The 19172-nt window shown below is 39.1% G+C and overlaps 1 protein-coding gene across 10 annotated transcripts in view; it reads left to right on the top strand.

Annotated features, from left to right (window-relative positions):
* The first annotated feature begins 1933 nt into the window (after positions 1-1933).
* The window catches only part of LOC112790586 (187-kDa microtubule-associated protein AIR9), a 33345-nt gene continuing 16106 nt past the window's right edge, over positions 1934-19172 (top strand). For 4 of the 10 annotated variants that reach the window (XR_011880053.1, XR_011880057.1, XR_011880056.1 and 1 more), the window contains exons 1-12: positions 1934-3338; positions 3815-3886; positions 5799-5864; positions 5964-6035; positions 6156-6221; positions 6326-6388; positions 6486-6551; positions 14480-14579; positions 14752-15083; positions 15192-15306; positions 15900-16020; positions 16166-16341. Coding sequence is in view for 4 of the 10 variants with exons in the window: in XM_025833061.3 (XP_025688846.1) it covers positions 2532-3338; positions 3815-3886; positions 5799-5864; positions 5964-6035; positions 6156-6221; positions 6326-6388; positions 6486-6551; positions 14480-14579; positions 14752-15083; positions 15192-15306; positions 15900-16020; positions 16166-16341 (2056 nt within the window). In the remaining 6 variants the exon portion in view is untranslated. The remainder of the gene's footprint in view (positions 3339-3814; positions 3887-5798; positions 5865-5963; positions 6036-6155; positions 6222-6325; positions 6389-6485; positions 6552-14479; positions 14580-14751; positions 15084-15191; positions 15307-15899; positions 16021-16165; positions 16342-19172) is intronic. The other 6 variants (XR_003817769.2, XR_011880055.1, XR_011880054.1 and 3 more) reach the window with 2 other exon arrangements.

Here is a 19172-nt window from a genome sequence, read left to right as displayed (position 1 = left end):
CTTAATCCCCAAATACAAAGGGCCATTTGAGATCATTGGACGTGTTGCGGAGGTTGCTTACAAAGTACAACTCCCTCCCTCTATGAAGATCTACCCGGTCTTCCATGTGAGGGCTGCGATGGTGAGGGAGATGGAAGGGGAGTCTGCATTGGGGAGGGAGTGTTTAGGGTTTGGGAGGTAGTTTGCCATGTCACCAAAATACGGTGGCCATGTCAGCATTATATTTGCTGGATATTTGCTCCGGCGAGTTCGGGGACACACTTGTCAAATTTTAAAATCTTTTTGAGACTATTTTGTCAATAATAAAAATCAGATACCATTTTGTTAGCGTCAGAATCTTTCGGGTACTGATTTGGTATTTACCTCTTTTTGAAATTATTCATGTTATTTGGCTAAGTATTTTTTAAACTAAGTTAAATCAGATTAGACTAATAAGTCACTAATCCAAAATGTTCACAAACAAAAACTATTGTTAAAATAAAATTGTGACTCGATTATTTTCTTTTCTAATTTTTGAGTCTTCATTTTCTATAATAAAATTAGTTACTTTGTCTCCTATATTTTTAGTCTTTTTTCTTTTTTTCTTTCACATTTTTTGTTCTCATTTTGTGGTTCATTTTTTTTCTTTCTTTAAGAAAGAAAAAGAGAAAATGAAAAAGAAAAGGAGAGATAAAGAGAAAGAAAAAAATAAAAAATAAAAAATGCATAAATTTTGTGTTTTTGTTTATAAAATTTTTGTATTTTTTATTTAGAACTTTTTTTAGCTTCTTCTTTTAAGTTTTTTTTTATGCTTCTTCTTTTATTATCATATTTTTTTCTGTGATTTTCTTATAAATTTTTTGTGTTTATCATAAAAAATTATGTGTTTCTCTTACAAGATTTTTATTATGTTAGATAGATTGGTTTATTTGTTTTCAACCTTGATATATGTTATTGTGATAAGTACATCAGCTATTTGATGATGTTACTTTAAATCTCTTTGCTCGTTGCAAATAGGTTAAAGTGGTAGAAAAATCTATTTATCTATCTTACAACACAAAATTTAAGAAAAACGAATTCTAATATTCTTTTTTTTTGAAATAAATGCTTCCAAATAAAAATTCATTTGGAATCTATTTAGAGTATTAATCTAAATTTAAAGATAAATTGATTGAAGGGAATGAAAATTTTCATTAAAATGGTATCTTAAATTGATGTTGATCTTTTTATAAACTATTTTGGAATAAAAACTTAATAAATTAATATTTTAAATTTTAGATAATTTAATCTTTTTATTATATAATATAAATTTAATTTTGATGTACTGTCAGTATAAAATATTTTATACAGTTGTATAATTATATTTATTATTTTAAATGACTATTTATGTGACTAATATAAAAATAAATTATTTTTGTCAATATAATTTTATATGATTAGATACATGTGTAAAATCACTTTATACTAATAATGTGCTAAAATTAAATTCATATAATATTTATAAAAATAATAGATTAATTTGTCTATTATTCTAAAAGAATAAAAACTATTTTCTTTATTTCTTTTTAGAAATTCATTTATTCAAAACAAAATAGTTAGAAACTAATTCAAAATTTTTATTCTATTTGTTTAATCCTATCTATACTTGTTCAAACTTCAAAGTATAGTAATTAATTTCTTATTAGATTTAGTAAAATTTATTAGTACTAGCATTTCTTTATTTATGTGATATTGAGATCTCTTAAATTTCCTTTTTAATGATGTCTGTTTTATATTTATAATATAAAATATTTATACTTAGCATTGTGTAATATTTAATATTTTAAAGAATAATATAATAAAATAAAATAAAATAAAATAGGGTTGATTTCACGTTCCACCAAATTTCTTATTATAATGTGTGAAAATTAGAAAAGAACCTATATCTTACGCTAATTATTGAACTTAAGCTTCCACTGCCCCATGTCGTCTCCCAGACCCGCTCTTCAATTCGCGGGTGTGATGGACAGATAGCTTTTAAAATTTTTTAAAACTCCACTTTACCCACATTGGGTCCCATAAGGGTCCCCTTTCTTCGGTTTTTGCTCCCTTTTCTTTACTCTGTCTCACACCTCTCACTGGTTCCAGCTCCTCTGTCTCTTTCTCTCTCCCCCCATCCCAACCTTTTTCTGCTTTTTCCATGGCTATGCTACGCACTACGCACTCTCTTCCAGTCTTCCTTCTCTTATTCTTCCTAATTTTTCTTTCTATGACTCAGCCTCGGTTTCAGCTCCTGCGTCTTCTTCTAATCCTAGATCTCTAATGTTCTAGTTTGGTCACAACAAAAAATAAAACGATTCACTCACCTAGTCACCTGTAGTTATAGTACCCTTAACAAGCATTGTGCTTCTTAGATGTTAGATCCTACCCAAAATGCTGTCGTTTTGTTGCGGAGCCTGCATTTCTTTATAAACGCTTCATTTTAAGTCTTACAAGCCTGCATTTCTCCATGTTTTTCTTTTCTTGATTTTATTTTTCAGTTGTGGAAAATTTCTCAGAAGCGCTGTTTATAAATGGAGGAGCCTTCAGAGCATCAAGGCGAAGTCGTAAAGCCAGAAAATCCCCAAACTGCTGAAAGAAAGGCCTCTTTGGAAGCAGGGAAACGAGCTTCTTCGAAAACTGCCGCGAACACTGGCGGTTCAGTTCCCGCAAGAAAGAGAGTAACGGAACCTCGAAATGGTTCGGGTTCAGGTTTAGGTTCGGGTTCTTCGGCTTTGGCGGCTAAGAGATCAAGTTCATCCACCGGTTCTGTTTCTTCGGTTTCCGTGCCAAGGCGAAACAGCACCGGTGGATTGCCGAAGAAGCCGTCTATCTCTGATGAAAAACGGAAAGCCGGTGCGGATTCTGCTGCAGGCGTCAAGGGCAGCACCGAAATGACGCGGAGGTCATTGCCGGAGCTCCGGCGAAGTTCTGTTACTTCTTCACCTCGCGCTGGAGTTGCGGCGAAGCCTGCACTGGGATCACCGGTTGGACTAGGTTTGAGGACTTCAGTGAGTAAGGTGGATGTTGTCAAGAAGCCGTTGAGTAGGCCGGCATTGTCGGTTTCTTCGTCGACGAGTGTTCGTTCTTCGGTGGATAGTACTGCCAGCAGCGGCCATGGTGGTTCTTCTAGGAGGATGGTTTTGCAGGCTTCATCACCATCAGTGGTGCGGTCGCCTTCGGTTTCCAGCGGGTCAAGAGCAGGGTCTCTATCTTCATCGGCCAGCTCAATTGATAGGAGTTCTAGCCTGTCTGGGAGGAGGAAAGTAGGCACGCCTGATACCCGGGATTCACGGTTTATTGTTCTTCCACAGGTTGATAATAAGGCCAATGATGATGTGGTATGACTCGTGTCTTTTTGAATACTTTTAGGTGATATCACAAGTATTTAGATTCTCCTCAGTGAATGAATTTCTGTTAACTCTAATGCGTAAGTGCAGCAATTGGCAACGAAAGAGAGAATTATATGTATGTGAATGAAAGTATGGTTGCTGTTGTGTCTGGAAAAATCTAATGCTTGTACAGTAATCTTTTAGACTGTCACACTAGGAATCATTATACTTTACCTCTATGAAACTGCAAATGTTAGTTGATATTTGGCATACTTGAGCCAATACAGGTCGTGAAATGGTCTCATCAATTGATTCCATATCTCTTGGGGGGGCCTAATTGTAGTTTGTCATTTGTATATTTGATGCTGAACTATTGTTTTCAATCTCTTCCCTGCCTATAATTTTGTGATATACTGTGATGGAACTTTCTAGTCTTCGTACTGTGTTATCTAATTCTGGATCCATCTGTGATATTTTATTATCAGAGGTTGGATCTTAGGGGACACAGAGTTCGCAGTCTGAATGCCAGTGGATTAAACTTGTCCTCAAACTTAGAGGTAAATATGTCATTTGGTTGTTTCATTAAGATTATGATATATGTTCTGATTTTTTTCATGGTCTATGTTGAAATCTTAACTCATGCCAGATATTAGCTACGTTTGTCAGATTTTTTTATTTTTTGTTTATTTTTTTTTATCAGAGGTGGTGTTCTAAGGAGGGTGTGCCTGAATATGCTTTGATAAATTATATTATAAGATAATACAGAAAATTATTTACTTTTAGACGTTTTTGTGAAAGATAGAATTTGTTTTACAATTTGATAGAACTATATAGAAAGCACATTTTAGGTTTTATTATTGTTGATCACTCTTATATTCCATTCTTAATTGATTATTTTACAAAGAACACTTTTGTGCTTCTTAAAAGGTGCAGAAAACTGTAACTTTTATTGGTAGAGCTGCTTTTCTTTTCAAGATTTCATCTTGACAAATGTCAATATATTCCGAGAATGGTTGTTTGCTTACTATTTTAACCAGAAAAAGACAATCAAATTTACAATCATATTCTAGTGTTATATGTACGAGTAAGGTTTGGCATTTTTGGTCAGTGTTGGGTATGTCTGGTAACCTAAAGTTAGATTCTTTTGACAATGTTTGAGGTTGGGGAAGAGAGGGGGCAGCTGAATCCTTGTGGCAGTGCTTTATATATGCTATCATTTGGAATACTTGGTTATAGTGCAATTCTTGCACTTTCCATGACATTTTCAGACGGAGATGTTTTGTGGGATAGATTAGATGCTTAGCCTCTGTATGGTGTAAAGCACATAGTCTGTGTAGAGGAGTTTCCATCTTATATGTTGTGAGATTGGAATGTTGTCCTCCATTGCTAGCCTTCTTTACTTTATTTGTTCTTGTATAGAGGATCTCTTCTCCTTCTCCTACATTGTAATTTTCTATCTTATTAGTATACTTATTCTTTTTTCAAAAAGAGAAAAAGGACAAATATGCTTTCTTATGGCAATGCTTTGGTTCAGCAGTTGATGAGATATGAATTAATTAGTGTTTTCCATTTTTCTTGATATTTAATGGACACAAATTTATTTGGAATGAAAGTTGTTTGTTATGATTGAGCTCACTCTAGTTTGTATTGAGAAACAGTAGTGCAAATTGTTCAGTTGCTAATTGCTAGGAAGAGAAGTTGTGAAAAAAGCATAACTTTTCTTGGTGGTCCTTTTTTGTTTTTCTCTTAATTACTGAACAACTGGAATACATGAAGCAAAGCACTTTCTAACAGGTCTTAGACACATTGAACAGTTGGCCCTAGTGAGATGATTTTGGTTAGTTGATATTGTATTCGGCAACAGGTTTAGGTTTTTGTTCTTTAGGATTGTGAAATAAAGATTGAGGTGTTAGGGAAATTGGAAGACTTTGGGTTTTTCCAAAAGTAGGTCTGTTTTCACTTTGAACTTATACTGAATACATTGTTACATTTGGTGATTGTTCTGTATGCCTTGTGACCTTAAATCAGTTTTGTGGATTAGTTTTGTTGGTTTTTGGTTTTTCTGAAAATAAAGGAGGCCAAATCTTTGTACGATTGTGCTATATGTATACAACTATTCGAAGTCTCTAGTCAGGGCACAATTCCCACACCTTCAAAATAAATTTCAAAAATCAAGTTTTGTAGGTTAGTGCTAGGTCCTTGGTGTCTATTTGGTGCAAATGACATGACATTTTAGCAGACTTTACTTCTCAAACATGTTTGGAGATTGGGATGCTATGTTATTGGTACATTTTCTTGTATCATTCTTATCTTCATCTCAAAATTATTTTTCTCTTATCAGAAAAGAAAATAAGTTTTCCATTTTTCCTTGCTCTCATGGACTACATAGTGTTAATTGTAGAATTTTGGTTTATTTCTTTTATGTACCCCAATGTGTTCTATTGATTAACTTTTAATTTTTTTGGACAGTTTGTTTATCTTCGTGACAATCTCCTTTCTACATTGGACGGAGTTGAAATATTGACGAGAGTGAAGGTTTTGTATACTTTTAATTTGTAATTTATTTAGATTTTGAGGTTTAGTTTGAGAATTTTTGTTATCTTCTAAATGCTTAAAAGAATTATTTATTGCCAGGTTCTTGATTTGAGTTTTAATGACTTTAGAGGGCCTGGATTTGAGCCTCTTGAGAATTGCAAAGTACTGCAGGTGTGTTGCCTTCTTTCTTGGGTTTGTATTTTTTGTATGCATGTGTAATGTGTTTGTCATATTGCTGCTTTTGGAAAAAGTTTTACAATGTTAATTGTTACTTGATAAATTTTTCTGCAGCAACTTTATCTTGCTGGAAATCAAATTACATCATTGGCAAGTCTCCCGCAACTTCCTAACTTGGAGGCAAGCTTTAATAATTCTGCATACTTCATGATTTTAATTATGTCTTAACTCGTTTGTCAACTTAAGTGTTTTATAAACTTTCTGATTTTGTTCTGTTTTTGCAGTTCCTCTCAGTAGCTCAAAATAAATTGAAATCTCTCACTATGGCAAGTCAACCTCGACTGCAGGTTGTTTTGTTTCATTCAGTTGTGACAATATATTGGCTTATATATATACACACACATTGGATTATATATTAATCTATGTATTTGGACTTTGGTGCAGGTCTTAGCTGCCAGCAAAAACAGAATTTCCACTCTTAAGGGTTTCCCATATTTACCTGTTCTTGAGGTTAGTATAACATGGCTTAAGCATATCATGCATTGTGTGTATCAATTAGTCATATTGTTTGACAAAGTTCTTATTTATTGTGTGAAATGTCATCCTCTCAATGTATATTGAATGGAGTCATAGACAATAGAATATTAGAATATGGATTATACTTTTAGTTTTTGTATTGTTGTGATGAAATGAACTATTGGTTTTCTAAGAAAATCAACCAGGGAAAATGTATAGTTTGTGGGTGTGATGCTTGGGTTCTTTCTATTTTACCGTTTGGTGTGATTGGTTGTCCCTCCTTCCCCTCTTCTTAAGGATAAAATTTGGAACAAAGCATGCTGATGTCTATCAATTATAATGGAACTGTTAAGTGTTGACCATTTGCAATGAACAAAGGGATGTCAAAAGAGTAATCCAATCCTTGTTGAAAACCAACAATAAACATCGATAAACTTGTTTGCAAATTTAAATCTCTCTCCACGGTCAAATCTCTTACTTGGATTGCAGTTCTTAATTGGATCAATACTAATTGTCGATTGGATGTCAAGGACATCAAATCTAATCAGATTCCTTGATTTGTTTAATGAATTGTTTCCTAAATATGATTTGTTGTGATATTCTTTCCTTTTTAGCTTAGCTTATTTTAGGAAGTTTTATGATTAGAATTAGAAATCTTTCTGATAGAGAGGCGCCTACTACTAACAGGTTTGGATTGTGTTACAAAAGGAGAGGTAAGTAGAGGTCAAGTAGAAGTGTTTTAGGAGTTGTTAGGATATCCAGCTGGCTGATAGGTTATTATAAATAGCTAGCTTATAGTGAAATTGAGGAGGATAGTTTTTCTGTTATGAATTCTGTTAGAAGTGGGAGAGAATCCCTCTCTCTGAGCTGGTAGTTCCAGCTGTGTAGAAGCTTCTAGGGAGAGCTAATTAGCCATCCCAGTGTATCAATAAAGCTGATCATTCTGCTATTATTGGTCCTATCAACTGGTATCAAGAGCTTGAGGATCCCCACGCTGAATGGTGCAATCGAGATCGAGGAAAATGGAGTCACGATTTGACACAATTGAATCGCGCATGGATGAGATGTTCCGATCGATGCAAGAGACGCTACAGCGCTTCGATTCCCGAATTGATGCGTTTGAAAATCGCGCGCCTAATCGGAATGAGCGTGGTTCACCGGGATCGCACCTGGCTGCAGGCTCATCGGCTGGAAGCCGCGGCGCGCCGGAGCAATGGCGAAAGCTGGAACTTCCGATCTTCCGCGGAGACGATGCGGTGGTTTGGGTTGAACGCATGGAGCAATTCTTCTTGCTGCGCACAGTGCCAGAGGAGGAATGGCTCACGGTCGCCACCTTTGCAATGGAAGGAAGGGCATTCACGTGGTTCAGGTGGTGGGAGGCGACGGCGCCGGTGCTGCAGTGGCGGTTTTTCAGTGCGGCGCTGCTACGGCATTTTCAACCAGAACGGCTACAGAGCCCTTATCAAGCGCTGCTGAAGCTGAAACAGACGAACTCAGTGCGGGACTACGTTGACCAGTTCGTGCTTCACGCGCGGCCCCTTCGTGGAATTGCGCCAGAATTGCTGATGGATCTCTTCTTGAATCGGCTGAAACCAGAAGTAGGGGAAGAATGTAAACTGTTCCCATACCAGTCAGTGGACGAGTTAATGGAACTGGCACAGAAAGTCGAAAATCGCAACGCTGCCTTGCGAGGGGCATCGGGACGCGGTAAATCTATGGCCCCCAACTTCGCCGTTGCCAATTCAACCGCCACAAAAGCAGTGCACCACGCTACAACGTCCAACTCTGCAGCAAGCAACAGCGTGGAGTCTACGACGGATCCCTTGCGACGGCGCGGATTGAGACATCTCAGCAACGAGAAATATAGAGCTAAGCGGGCAAAAGGGGAATGCTTCCTCTGTGAGGAACCGTACACTGCAGATCACAATTGCAAGAATAGAGAGTTCAAGCTTTTAATCATGGAGCCAGACTTTGAAGCGGATTGGTTACAACATGAGGCAGTTCCGGAAACAGGGGAACAGGAACAATTGGAGCTCAAATTCATGAGCTTGAGTGGACATCACAAGTCAATCAAAGCCTGGGCAGAGGTAAATGGCCGTCGTGTACGCGTTCTCATAGATTGTGGAGCTTCGGACAACTTCGTGACACCAGAGATTATCACCGAGTTGGGCCTGAGAATTGACAACACCCCTAAGTTCCAGGTCAGGGTAGTGGATAGTACCAATGCAGGGGGACAGGGAAGGTGTTTGGGTGTCACGCTCCAATTCAAGGAAGTGGCAATCAAGGAAGATTTCTTCATCTTCCCAACTGACGAAGCGGAATTTGTCCTGGGACTGGCGTGGCTAGATAAGTTGGGAGACGTTCTCGCAAACTTCAAAAAATCACGCCTTTCGATTTCGGAATGGGGACAACATGGTTACGTTGCAGGGGGACCCGGAGCTGTGCTATGGAGGTATGCACCTTCAATCTGCAGTTTTGTCCATTCAAGAAGGGGGAGAAGGATTTATGGTCCAGCTATGGCCCATGACTTTGCAAGCGGCTACGGTATCACAGGTGCCGCAGGTAATCGAATCAGTGTTAGCTTCTCATGCTAAGGTGTTTCAGACATTACCGGGGCTGCCACCACACCGCTGCCATGATCATGCCATTCCACTGATAGAAGGAGCTTCAGTTCCGAATATAAGACCTTATCGTTACCCGCACCATCAGAAAGCAGTAATTGAACTAATGGTACGAGAAATGCTGGCCTCAGGGATAATTCGGCCAAGCTCCAGCCCTTACGCGAGTCCGATATTGTTGGTGAAGAAAAAGGACGGCAGCTGGAGACTTTGTGTCGATTATAGGGCGTTAAATGGTATTACGGTGCCGGATAAATTTCCTATTCCCGTCATTGATGAGCTACTTGATGAATTAGCGGGAGCTACAGTTTTCTCTAAGCTGGATTTAAAATCGGGGTACCACCAAATTCGGATGAGGGATCAAGACATCCACAAGACCGCCTTCCGCACTCATGAGGGCCATTATGAGTTTCTAGTCATGCCCTTCGGCTTGACCAACGCCCCTAGCTCCTTCCAAGACTTGATGAATGACATTCTTAAGCCTCTATTGCGGAAATTTGTCTTAGTCTTTTTCGATGATATCCTCATCTACAGTCAGGATATGGCTAGCCATGCCCTTCATCTCCAACAAGTTTTCCAGATTTTAGTGGAGAACCAGCTGGTGTTGAATGAGAAGAAATGCACATTCGCAGTGAGCTCGGTGGAGTACTTGGGCCACATTATCTCGGCACAAGGGGTCTCGGCGGATCCTAACAAAACCACAGCGATGCTAGAGTGGCCGGTGCCTACGGACCAGCGAGCTTTACGGGGATTCTTGGGCCTTACCGGTTATTATAGGCGATTTGTGCAAGGATATGGAGTAATTGCCAAGCCGTTAACGGAGTTGACAAAGCGAAATGCGTTTGAATGGAATGACAAGGCACAGGAGGCTTTCGAGAGATTGAAGAGGCTGATGGCAGACCTACTGACTCTAGCAGTTCCGGATTTCAATCAAGACTTTGTTTTGGAAAAATCGAGTGAGGGGTTGGGTGCGGTGCTGTCCCAGCAAGGCAGACCAATAGCATTCCTAAGCCAAGCACTATCTCCAAGGGCCCGACAAAAATCTGCATGAGAGGGAGTTGATGGCCATTGTCTTCGCTGTCCAAAAGTGGCGGCATTACTTGTTGGGTCACCATTTTATTGTTCTCACAGATCAGCAAAGTCTGAAGTTCCTCACGGACCAGCGACTCATGGACCCAACTTACTTGAAGTGGACCATTAAATTGTTAGGCTTGGATTTTGAGATCCGATACAGGCCAGGCCTTGAGAATAAGGCAGCAGATGCGTTGTCACGGCAAATGATGGCAAAGGCGATTTCGGTAGTACATATGAACCTCTGGGAAACGGTGGAAGAGGAGGTGGCTCACGACCAAGAGCTACAAAAGATTGTGGTCACCTTGCAGCAGGGGCTGGATGACTATCCGGGGTATTCCCTACACAAGGGTCGGCTGTTTTATCAAGGGAGAGCAGTGTTGCCTGCAAACTCCTCTCAGATCCCACTTTTGCTGGCTGAGTCTCATGACAGTGGGGCGGGTGGACATTCAGGCTTCTTTCGAACCTATAAGCGGCTGGCAGCGGCGGTTCATTGGCGCCGCATGAGGCAACGGGTCAGGGATTATGTTGCGGGCTGCCACACTTGCCAGCAAAACAAGCATGCAGCAATGAAACCGGCGGGGCTGTTGCAGCCACTACCAATTCCGGAGCGAGTTTGGGAGCACGTTACGATGGATTTTGTGGCGGCATTGCCAAAATCCAAAGGTATGGACACCATCCTAGTAGTGGTCGATCGGTTAACTAAATATGCGCACTTCATCCCCTTAGCTCATCCATTTTCAGCCAAGGAGGTGGCACTAGCCTTTATTAAAGAGGTCGTTAAACTACACGGGTTCCCCAAGTCAATCATATCGGATAGGGATAGGGTGTTCATGAGTAAGTTTTGGTCCGAATTGTTCCAAGCAGCAGGAACAAAATTGAAGTACAGCACGGCATTTCATCCGCAAACCGATAGCCAAACCGAGGTGGTGAATCGCTGTTTGGAGACTTATTTGCGGTGCTTTGTGGGGGGCTACCCAAAGAAATGGTTGGAGTGGCTACCATGGGCGGAGTTTTGGTTTAATACCTCCTACAATGCCTCAGCCCAAAGAACTCCATTTCAAGCACTTTATGGGGTGCCGGCACCTATTCTTTTCCTGGGAGAGACGTTTCCCTCACATGTTGAGGAGGTGGCAGCATTGACTGCAGCCAGGGATGCGGTGTTGGCAGAGTTGAAGATGCACTTGGTGCATGCTCAGCAGCGGATGAAACAAGCAGCGGATAGGCATCGAAGAGATGTCGAGTTCAAGCCGGGTGAGTGGGTTTATTTGAAAATGCAACCTTATCGGATGCAGACACTGGCGCGGAAGGTCAATGAAAAGCTAAGTCCTCGGTACTATGGACCGTTTGAAGTGGTTGAGAGGATAGGGGCAGTGGCATACAGGTTAGCCATGCCTCAAGGGTGTAGACTTCACCCGGTCTTCCATGTTAGCAAGTTGAAAAAGGCTATCCCGCCGCAGCAGCAGGTACAGACGCTTCCACCAGGGCTGGCTGAGGATGGTGAGCTGGTGATGCAGCCATCCCAGATTGTTGCGTCGCGAACCGCAGAGGATGGAGCCTTGGAGTATTTGGTGCGCTGGGTGGGCCTATCTCCTTGTGAGGACAGCTGGGAGCGAGCGGCGACATTGCGGGCCGCCTTTCCGGAGCTCCACCTTGGGGACAAGGTGGTTGTCCAAGGGGGGAGTATTGATAGAGAGGCGCCTACTACTAACAGGTTTGGATTGTGTTACAAAAGGAGAGGTAAGTAGAGGCCAAGTAGAAGTGTTTTAGGAGTTGTTAGGATATCCAGCTGGCTGATAGGTTATTATAAATAGCTAGCTTATAGTGAAATTGAGGAGGATAGTTTTTCTGTTATGAGTTCTGTTAGAAGTGGGAGAGAATCCCTCTCTCTGAGCTGGTAGTTCCAGCTGTGTAGAACCTTCTAGGGAGAGCTAATTAGCCATCCCAGTGTATCAATAAAGCTGATCATTCTGCTATTATTAGTCCTATCAACTACTTTCTTTTTATTTTAGACTAGTATTTTCTTGTTTTCTAGTTGTTTCTATTTCTGTAATCCCTCTCTAAAGAGGATGATTTTCTGCACATTTGACATAACACAATATTCAAACACTTCAAGGTGGTATTAGAGCAAGACTTTGCACTATGCCTTTGATTTATAGCCATGGGTAACAGTTCCTTAACCATTAATTATGGATAGAAGGAGACTGCCACTCCCACTCTATTTGATTCAAAATATGAGCAACGGGTATTGGTTGGTGGTGACTCCCATTTAATTCAGATCACCACATTGCGATTCAATTGGTCGAACTACCATATGTGATTCCAATCAGTTTAGATGTACATTCATCGAAGAGGGAAGATTGGATAACTCACTGAGGAGTGAAGCTAGCCTGGTGTCTTTGACAGGCAATATAATGTGTATGATACCGAAAATTCCATGGTGGCGACATGACTGGTGAACTCAGTGGAGGAAGATATCAGCCGTAACTATATGTATTATACGACCTCCAAGGAATTGTGGAATATTGTAAAGGAGATTACATATGATTTTGGGAATAAATCCTAGATTTATCATCTCACTCTCCAAGTTAGAGACATTCGACAAGGGGTGATAGTGTCACCAAATATTTCCATAGAATGAAGTGGGTGTGGCAAGGATCCTTACCACTTCGATACCTACAAGTAGAATTCAACTGTTGATGCTAAACATCACTAACAAGCAGTGGAATAAGTGAGGATGTTTCAATTTCTTGCAGGACTCAATGTGGAGCTAGATGATGTTCATGGTAAAGTTATTGGACGAGCAATCCTACCCTCAATTGGGGAAGTATTTGTTGAAGTTAAAAGAGAGGAAACCTATAGAGCTGTGATGATGAAAAGGCAAAATTGAACAGACTTCATTGGAGTTCAATGCACTCTTAGTGGAACCTACTGCACTTATGGAATTGAGTCAGCCTGAGGTGGTGTTAGGTGCTCTGGTTGGATGGCTAAAAATCTGAAATTTAGATGATTTTGGCCGAGATTTTGCAAATTGATATCATTCTGCCTAGCACGAGCCCTTTCTTTAGTCCTGTTATTTTGGTTAAGAAGGACAGTGGGTGGCGGTTTTGTGTGGATTATCGGGTGCTAAATAACATTATAGTACCTAATAAATTTCCAATTCTGATTATAGATGAGTTATTGGATGAAGTTGTTGGGGCTGCGGTATTTTCGAAGCTTGATTAGAAGTCCAGTTACCACCAAATCTGCATGCAGCAGGAGTAAATTCTGAAAACAGCATTTAAGACCCATGAGGGGCAATATGATTCTTAGTAATGCCTTTTGATCTCACGAATGGTTCATCTACTTTTCAGGCATTGAAGAACAACATTTTGAAGGGAGTTTTTGGGGGAAGTGAGTTTTAGGGAGTTGTTGGAGGCGAGAGGAGTATATAAATAGAAAAGGGAGGAGGAGGGTAGGTAAAAAGTAGAGTGAGAATTGAGGGGGAAATTGGCCTCTCGAATGCCAAATATCATTGTGGTTATTTCTTATATGCCCATACACACTTACATAATAGAATTCTTCACTAATTGGGGAACTATCATACTAATACTCTCTTTTCAGTGATTCTGTTTTTTCTTCTATTTCTATTATCTTCTACTAATTCCTACTAAATTTCTATACTGATTCTACCTCAATTCTCTTTTACCTTCTGTCATATCTCAGAGCCTTATAGACCTCAATTTGGTGCAAAGTTCATTGATTTGTTAGAGGACTTTCCTTCTCAAACGTGTGCCAATTAGAAAGCTAAGCTACACTTCATTAATTTGTTCTGTTTTGGATCTATTAGGAGGATCGCTTTTCCTTTCCTTTGCTTTTGGTATTCTTCGCTTGGTGTTGATGGTATTTCGTCCCCCCCCCCTCTCTTCCTTTAACTTTCTCCTCCTCCCTCGTAATATTAGAAATACTCTCTATGGATGTTTGACTTAATTTATAAATGCAGTTGAAATATTTTCCCGTAAAGGAAAAAGTTGAGTAATATGACAGTCAGTCATTATGTGGTCCTGTTAGAAACATTTGGTGCACGTGTGCCTGGTTTGAAACTTTTAAATCATTGGCTGCACTTGTAAATTGTGTAATACAAGTATTTTCAACATCCAATGTTAGAGATTGCGATCAGTGAAAATTACTACATGAATGCATAGTAAAAATGTGAACTGATTGGTTACTTCCAATGATTTTGTTGTATCGTAGCATTTGCGTGTGGAGGAGAATCCTATACTTAAGATGCCTCATTTAGAAGCTGCTTCGATATTGCTAGTTGGGCCCACTTTGAAAAAATATAATGATAGAGGTATGGGTGGTAACTTTTTCATTACCCTTTATCATCTACTGTTGTTAGGACTGGAATTGATTGTTTAAACTTCTTGATTCTTATTCCCTGAAATAATATTACCCAATGTATGTGTTATCTACTGTTGTCTGAGTTATTCTACGAATTAATATAAGTTGAAGAAGTTTTGCAGATCTTTCTCGTGAGGAAATGGCATTAGCCAAACGATATCCTGCACAAACAGCATTTTGTATCAGAGATGGTTGGGAGTTTGGTCGCCCTGAGCAAGCTGCAGAGTCAACTTTCCGTTTTCTAGCAGATAAATGGAAAGATCATATCCCTCCTGGGTTCCTCCTCAAAGAAGCCTCCATTGATAAACCGTCGGAAGATGTGTGTCACTGTCATTTCACGGTTATTCCTGATGGTGCAGTGAGTGTGGACTCTCCATTAGTCTTAAAATATCAATGGTTTTCTGGTGACAAAACACTTTCAAATTTTGTTTCTATTCCAGATGCTACTGGTGAGGTAATGAGTTGACTACATTTACCTTAAATTGTTTATGTTTTACCCTCTTTTTGTTATTGTAAATATATTTGCCCATACCCTGTTCTCAATAAAGTGTTTGATTACCAGATTTACTGGCCAAAGCATGATGACATTGGTAAAATTCTGAAAGTGGAATGCACTCCCTGTTTAGGCGAGACAGAGTATCCTTCTATATTTGCCGTCTCTCCTCCAGTTTCTCGAGGTAGACCTGTCTTATATCCTTACAGATAGTTATTAACATGTCCTATATGGAATAGCCTTTGTCAGGAGAGAATTGTGGGATATCCTAGCTGTTTTTGTGAAGTTGGTTTGTGTAAGCATGAACATAAGTAACTTTGCTTTTGGGGAACGGATGAGCTCCTCCAAACCTGAATTATTGTGTTGTTGCTTGAAGGTGAGCTATTGTGAGGGGAAAACTAGAAACACCCCCTTTTGTTAGTATGGCAAACTAGAAGTGAGGACAAATAGAGAATTTTGCAAGCAAAATGAAAAAAGAGAAGGGTTTAAAGCAATGGAGGGGCACCATAGATGCAATGCTGTGACATTGCCTTTATTTGTGCCAAATGACAAAAGAAGATAAAGTTTTGGATGCTCAACTCTAAAACACAACCTTTTGCCTCAATAGTGCTGCTATTTGGTGCTATCGATAACTATATGTCTGCTTACCTGTTTAGTTTCTTTCTGGCAAAAGAAAAAGGAGCTGTATGATTTCTTTCTATATTGATGTTCTGTAACAATTTTTTAGCATGTATATTTCTCATGCATTTCTTATTCTATGCTTTTACTTTTCACAAGGAAGTGGAATTCCAAAGGTTGTAACACTTGAAGTTCATGGAGAACTAGTAGAGGGAAGTATCATCAAGGGCTGTGCGAAGGTTGCATGGTGTGGTGGGACTCCAGGAAAAGGTGTTGCTAGGTGAGATGGCATTCTCTACATATGTACTTGCATTTCAGGTTCCATGTGTTGGTCTGCATCTGTGTAAATGATGAAATATATGTTCTGTTGAGAAAGTTGTGTAATACAACTCCGCCATGTCTTTTGTTACCTTTCCTTAATATAGTTGGCTGCGGAGGAAATGGAACAGCAGTCCTGTAGTCATTGCTGGGGCAGAAGATGAAGAGTATCAGCTTACCTTAGATGACGTTGATTCAAGTTTGGTTTTCATGTACACACCAGTAACAGAGGAAGGTGCTAAAGGAGAGCCTCAATATAAATATACAGATTTTATAAAAGCCGGTAAGTATTAAATTTTATCATCTTTATCTTTATGTTTGAGCTTCTTTTGAATCATGCTTGGTAGCATTTGTGAGGAAACTTGTCTAGAGGAGGCTGGTGATTGTGGTTTGGAGAAGCTATGGTTGGGGTAAAGAAGATTCTAGTGCCACAAAAGGTTGTGGAGACTGTTGAGACGATGGGTTTTTTTAGTTAGGAGAGGAAGAATAGAAAGTCTTGAGTAATATGAAATATGTTGCTATTATATTATGTGGTGTTGTAGAAATACAAGGTATTTGCCATAATCCTCGTTAAAGGAGGAAATAATCATAAAATAACATAATCAATCATTAGAGATATTTGATATTTTGAGATATGATAGAGATATAATGGGATATTCTCTTTATTTGTTGCACCTCTCTACAAGGTAAAGCTTACTAAGTTTTAAGCTTGCTACACTTAAGCTTTAAGGATATAAAATAACTTCTGTTGAATTTCATGCCACCATGAAAAAGGAAATAAATATTTGAAGGAAAATATTTAAATAAGTGGAAATAAATTTCTCAAATGAAAATGATGATTACAATTAGTCTATTACATGACTTATATTGTGTTAGACATGTAACTTACTATCATAACCTTCTTGCTAATCCTAATTACAATAATATCCTCCGACTTCTCTTCATAAGTTGGAGAATGTGTACTTTAGCATGTCCAGCACGAGATGGACGAGTGTACACCACAACGAGATGTGAAAAATACAGTGAACTAGAATCTAAAAAGGGAAGGAAAAACCGAGTCACAAAGGCCTTCATTCCAACCAATGGAGAATACGAATGTGAAATGAGTTAACTCACCAGCATACAAATCGGTCAAACATTGCACTTCAATGTAGGAATGGGAATAGAGATTGGCAATGGAAGCCAAAATTAGATCCACAAAGGTGGAAGCCAACTCATTGTGAAAGCAGAGATATATGGCAATGGAAGCCAAAATTAGATCCAGAAAGGTGGAAGCTAAGTCGTTGTAAAGCAGAGATATATCACAAACCAAATTGGAAAAGGTTAAGATGGGCACTGCCTTGAGATAAAGAAAAGACAACCGAGATGGAGATTACCAAGTGTGGGAAATCACTTACCACACCGCAGGGAATCCACTTGGAAACAGAGAATGCAGTGGCTAAATAGAGAGTGCACTTCAGGCAGTGAAGAACTACCAACTCATGGGAGAATCTTGAACTAAATATTTATGATTGAAGCAGTGAAGAAACAAGTCTGGGAACAAGATTAACAAATTGGTACAAGGCAGAAAAAATGCTGGATTTGCCAGCATGATGAATAGATTGGCAGTGAACCATAATGGAGCCATAATATGCTTTCAAAAAAGTGGTTTTGGAAGAATTATTTTAGAAAGTTTAAAACGAAATATCAAAGAAAGAAAAGAATTATGAGAAAATGTGTGATAAATGGGAAGTGTTTTTGGTAGATGGCAAAAGAAAGGATAATCCAAAAAGAAGAAACCGCAGCAAGAAAATCATTGAGGGTGATAATAATTCAATGCCATGTTGATTTACTTGGTACCCGGTAAAAGGAAATAAATAATTAAGAGAAAAGTGGAAATGAATTTAATTCAACGTTGAATACGATCGTAAAAGGGTATACGAAGGTAGCTGGAGTGAGAGTTACCATTAGCTTGAACAATGTTTTGGAGAAATTGAAGAGGCAAAACTCATCGGTACTCCCAAATAGAAATTAAACTATTCGAATGAATTAGGATTGATGGTTGTAAGAAACTCAATGAAGGCATCAGAAATTTTCTATACATACAATAATAAATCACACATGGTTAGCCAAGTTTGACGAGATGACAACACTATGGACAAACCAAAGTGGCTACCATGGTGCAAAGATTAGTTGGCTCAATCATCAGGGAATCTTCAGCGATTGTTGGAAAAGGATCAACAAACATGGGTCATTGAAAGGGTAAAAAATGGAAACATGAAAACTGGTGCATTCAAGTAGTGTTTGGATGTGAGCAGCATGGCATATTTACAATGTGGAGAATAGGGTGATTTCAGCGATGCGTCGCCATGTGTTGCCAAAAGGATCATGTAACCTGATGCTTGAGAAGTGAAGTGCTGCGTGTAGGTACATGGATGAGCGGATGGAGACGTGCACAGTGGGGAGCCTATCGTGCAAGTGGTGCTAAGGTGAATGATGGGCTCTGTGGCACACTCATAAGTTGGTAGTGGTTGGCATCAGAGAACACTTTGAAGGTGGTAAAAATGGCTATTTGAATAGATATAAATAGGAAAAATGCATCGAAGGCTGTTAGAGTGACATGCTGAAATAAATGTTCCATGCGATGGTTAACATGATATACTCTGCTGGATAACCATGGGGCCATTTCTTTATGACATTTCACACATTATAAGAGAAGGGTTTGATTGCCCTATGCTTCAATTTTAGTTTGCATACCGTGAAAGATCTATAATCCCCGAGATTTGCTTGCCGTTGGATAGGAGTATGTACATGTCTTTTTCCGTTAAATGGAATGGGCTACGTAGATAAAATGATGGTGTTTTAGTGCAAATCATGTTTATCGAACAGGTTATTTAACTTTGAGTCTTTAATGATTTTTGTTTACCACTATTCTTGATCATTCTTTGACTTGAATTGTTTGAGGACACTGAATTTGATGAGATCTTCTTACTATTCACAAGTGTTTTTTTTGCATGTCCTTCACACAATAGTTGCTATTTTAGCTTGTCTACATTCATTATTATTCCTCTCATATCTAACGTGTGTACTAATTAAACATAATGTTTTCATGTTTTCTGGCTTTGTTGCCAAATA

This window comes from Arachis hypogaea, chromosome 3, assembly GCF_003086295.3.
Source record: "Arachis hypogaea cultivar Tifrunner chromosome 3, arahy.Tifrunner.gnm2.J5K5, whole genome shotgun sequence".
NCBI classification, from domain to species: domain Eukaryota; kingdom Viridiplantae; phylum Streptophyta; class Magnoliopsida; order Fabales; family Fabaceae; genus Arachis; species Arachis hypogaea.
This window is presented reverse-complemented; position numbering and strand designations above follow the sequence as displayed.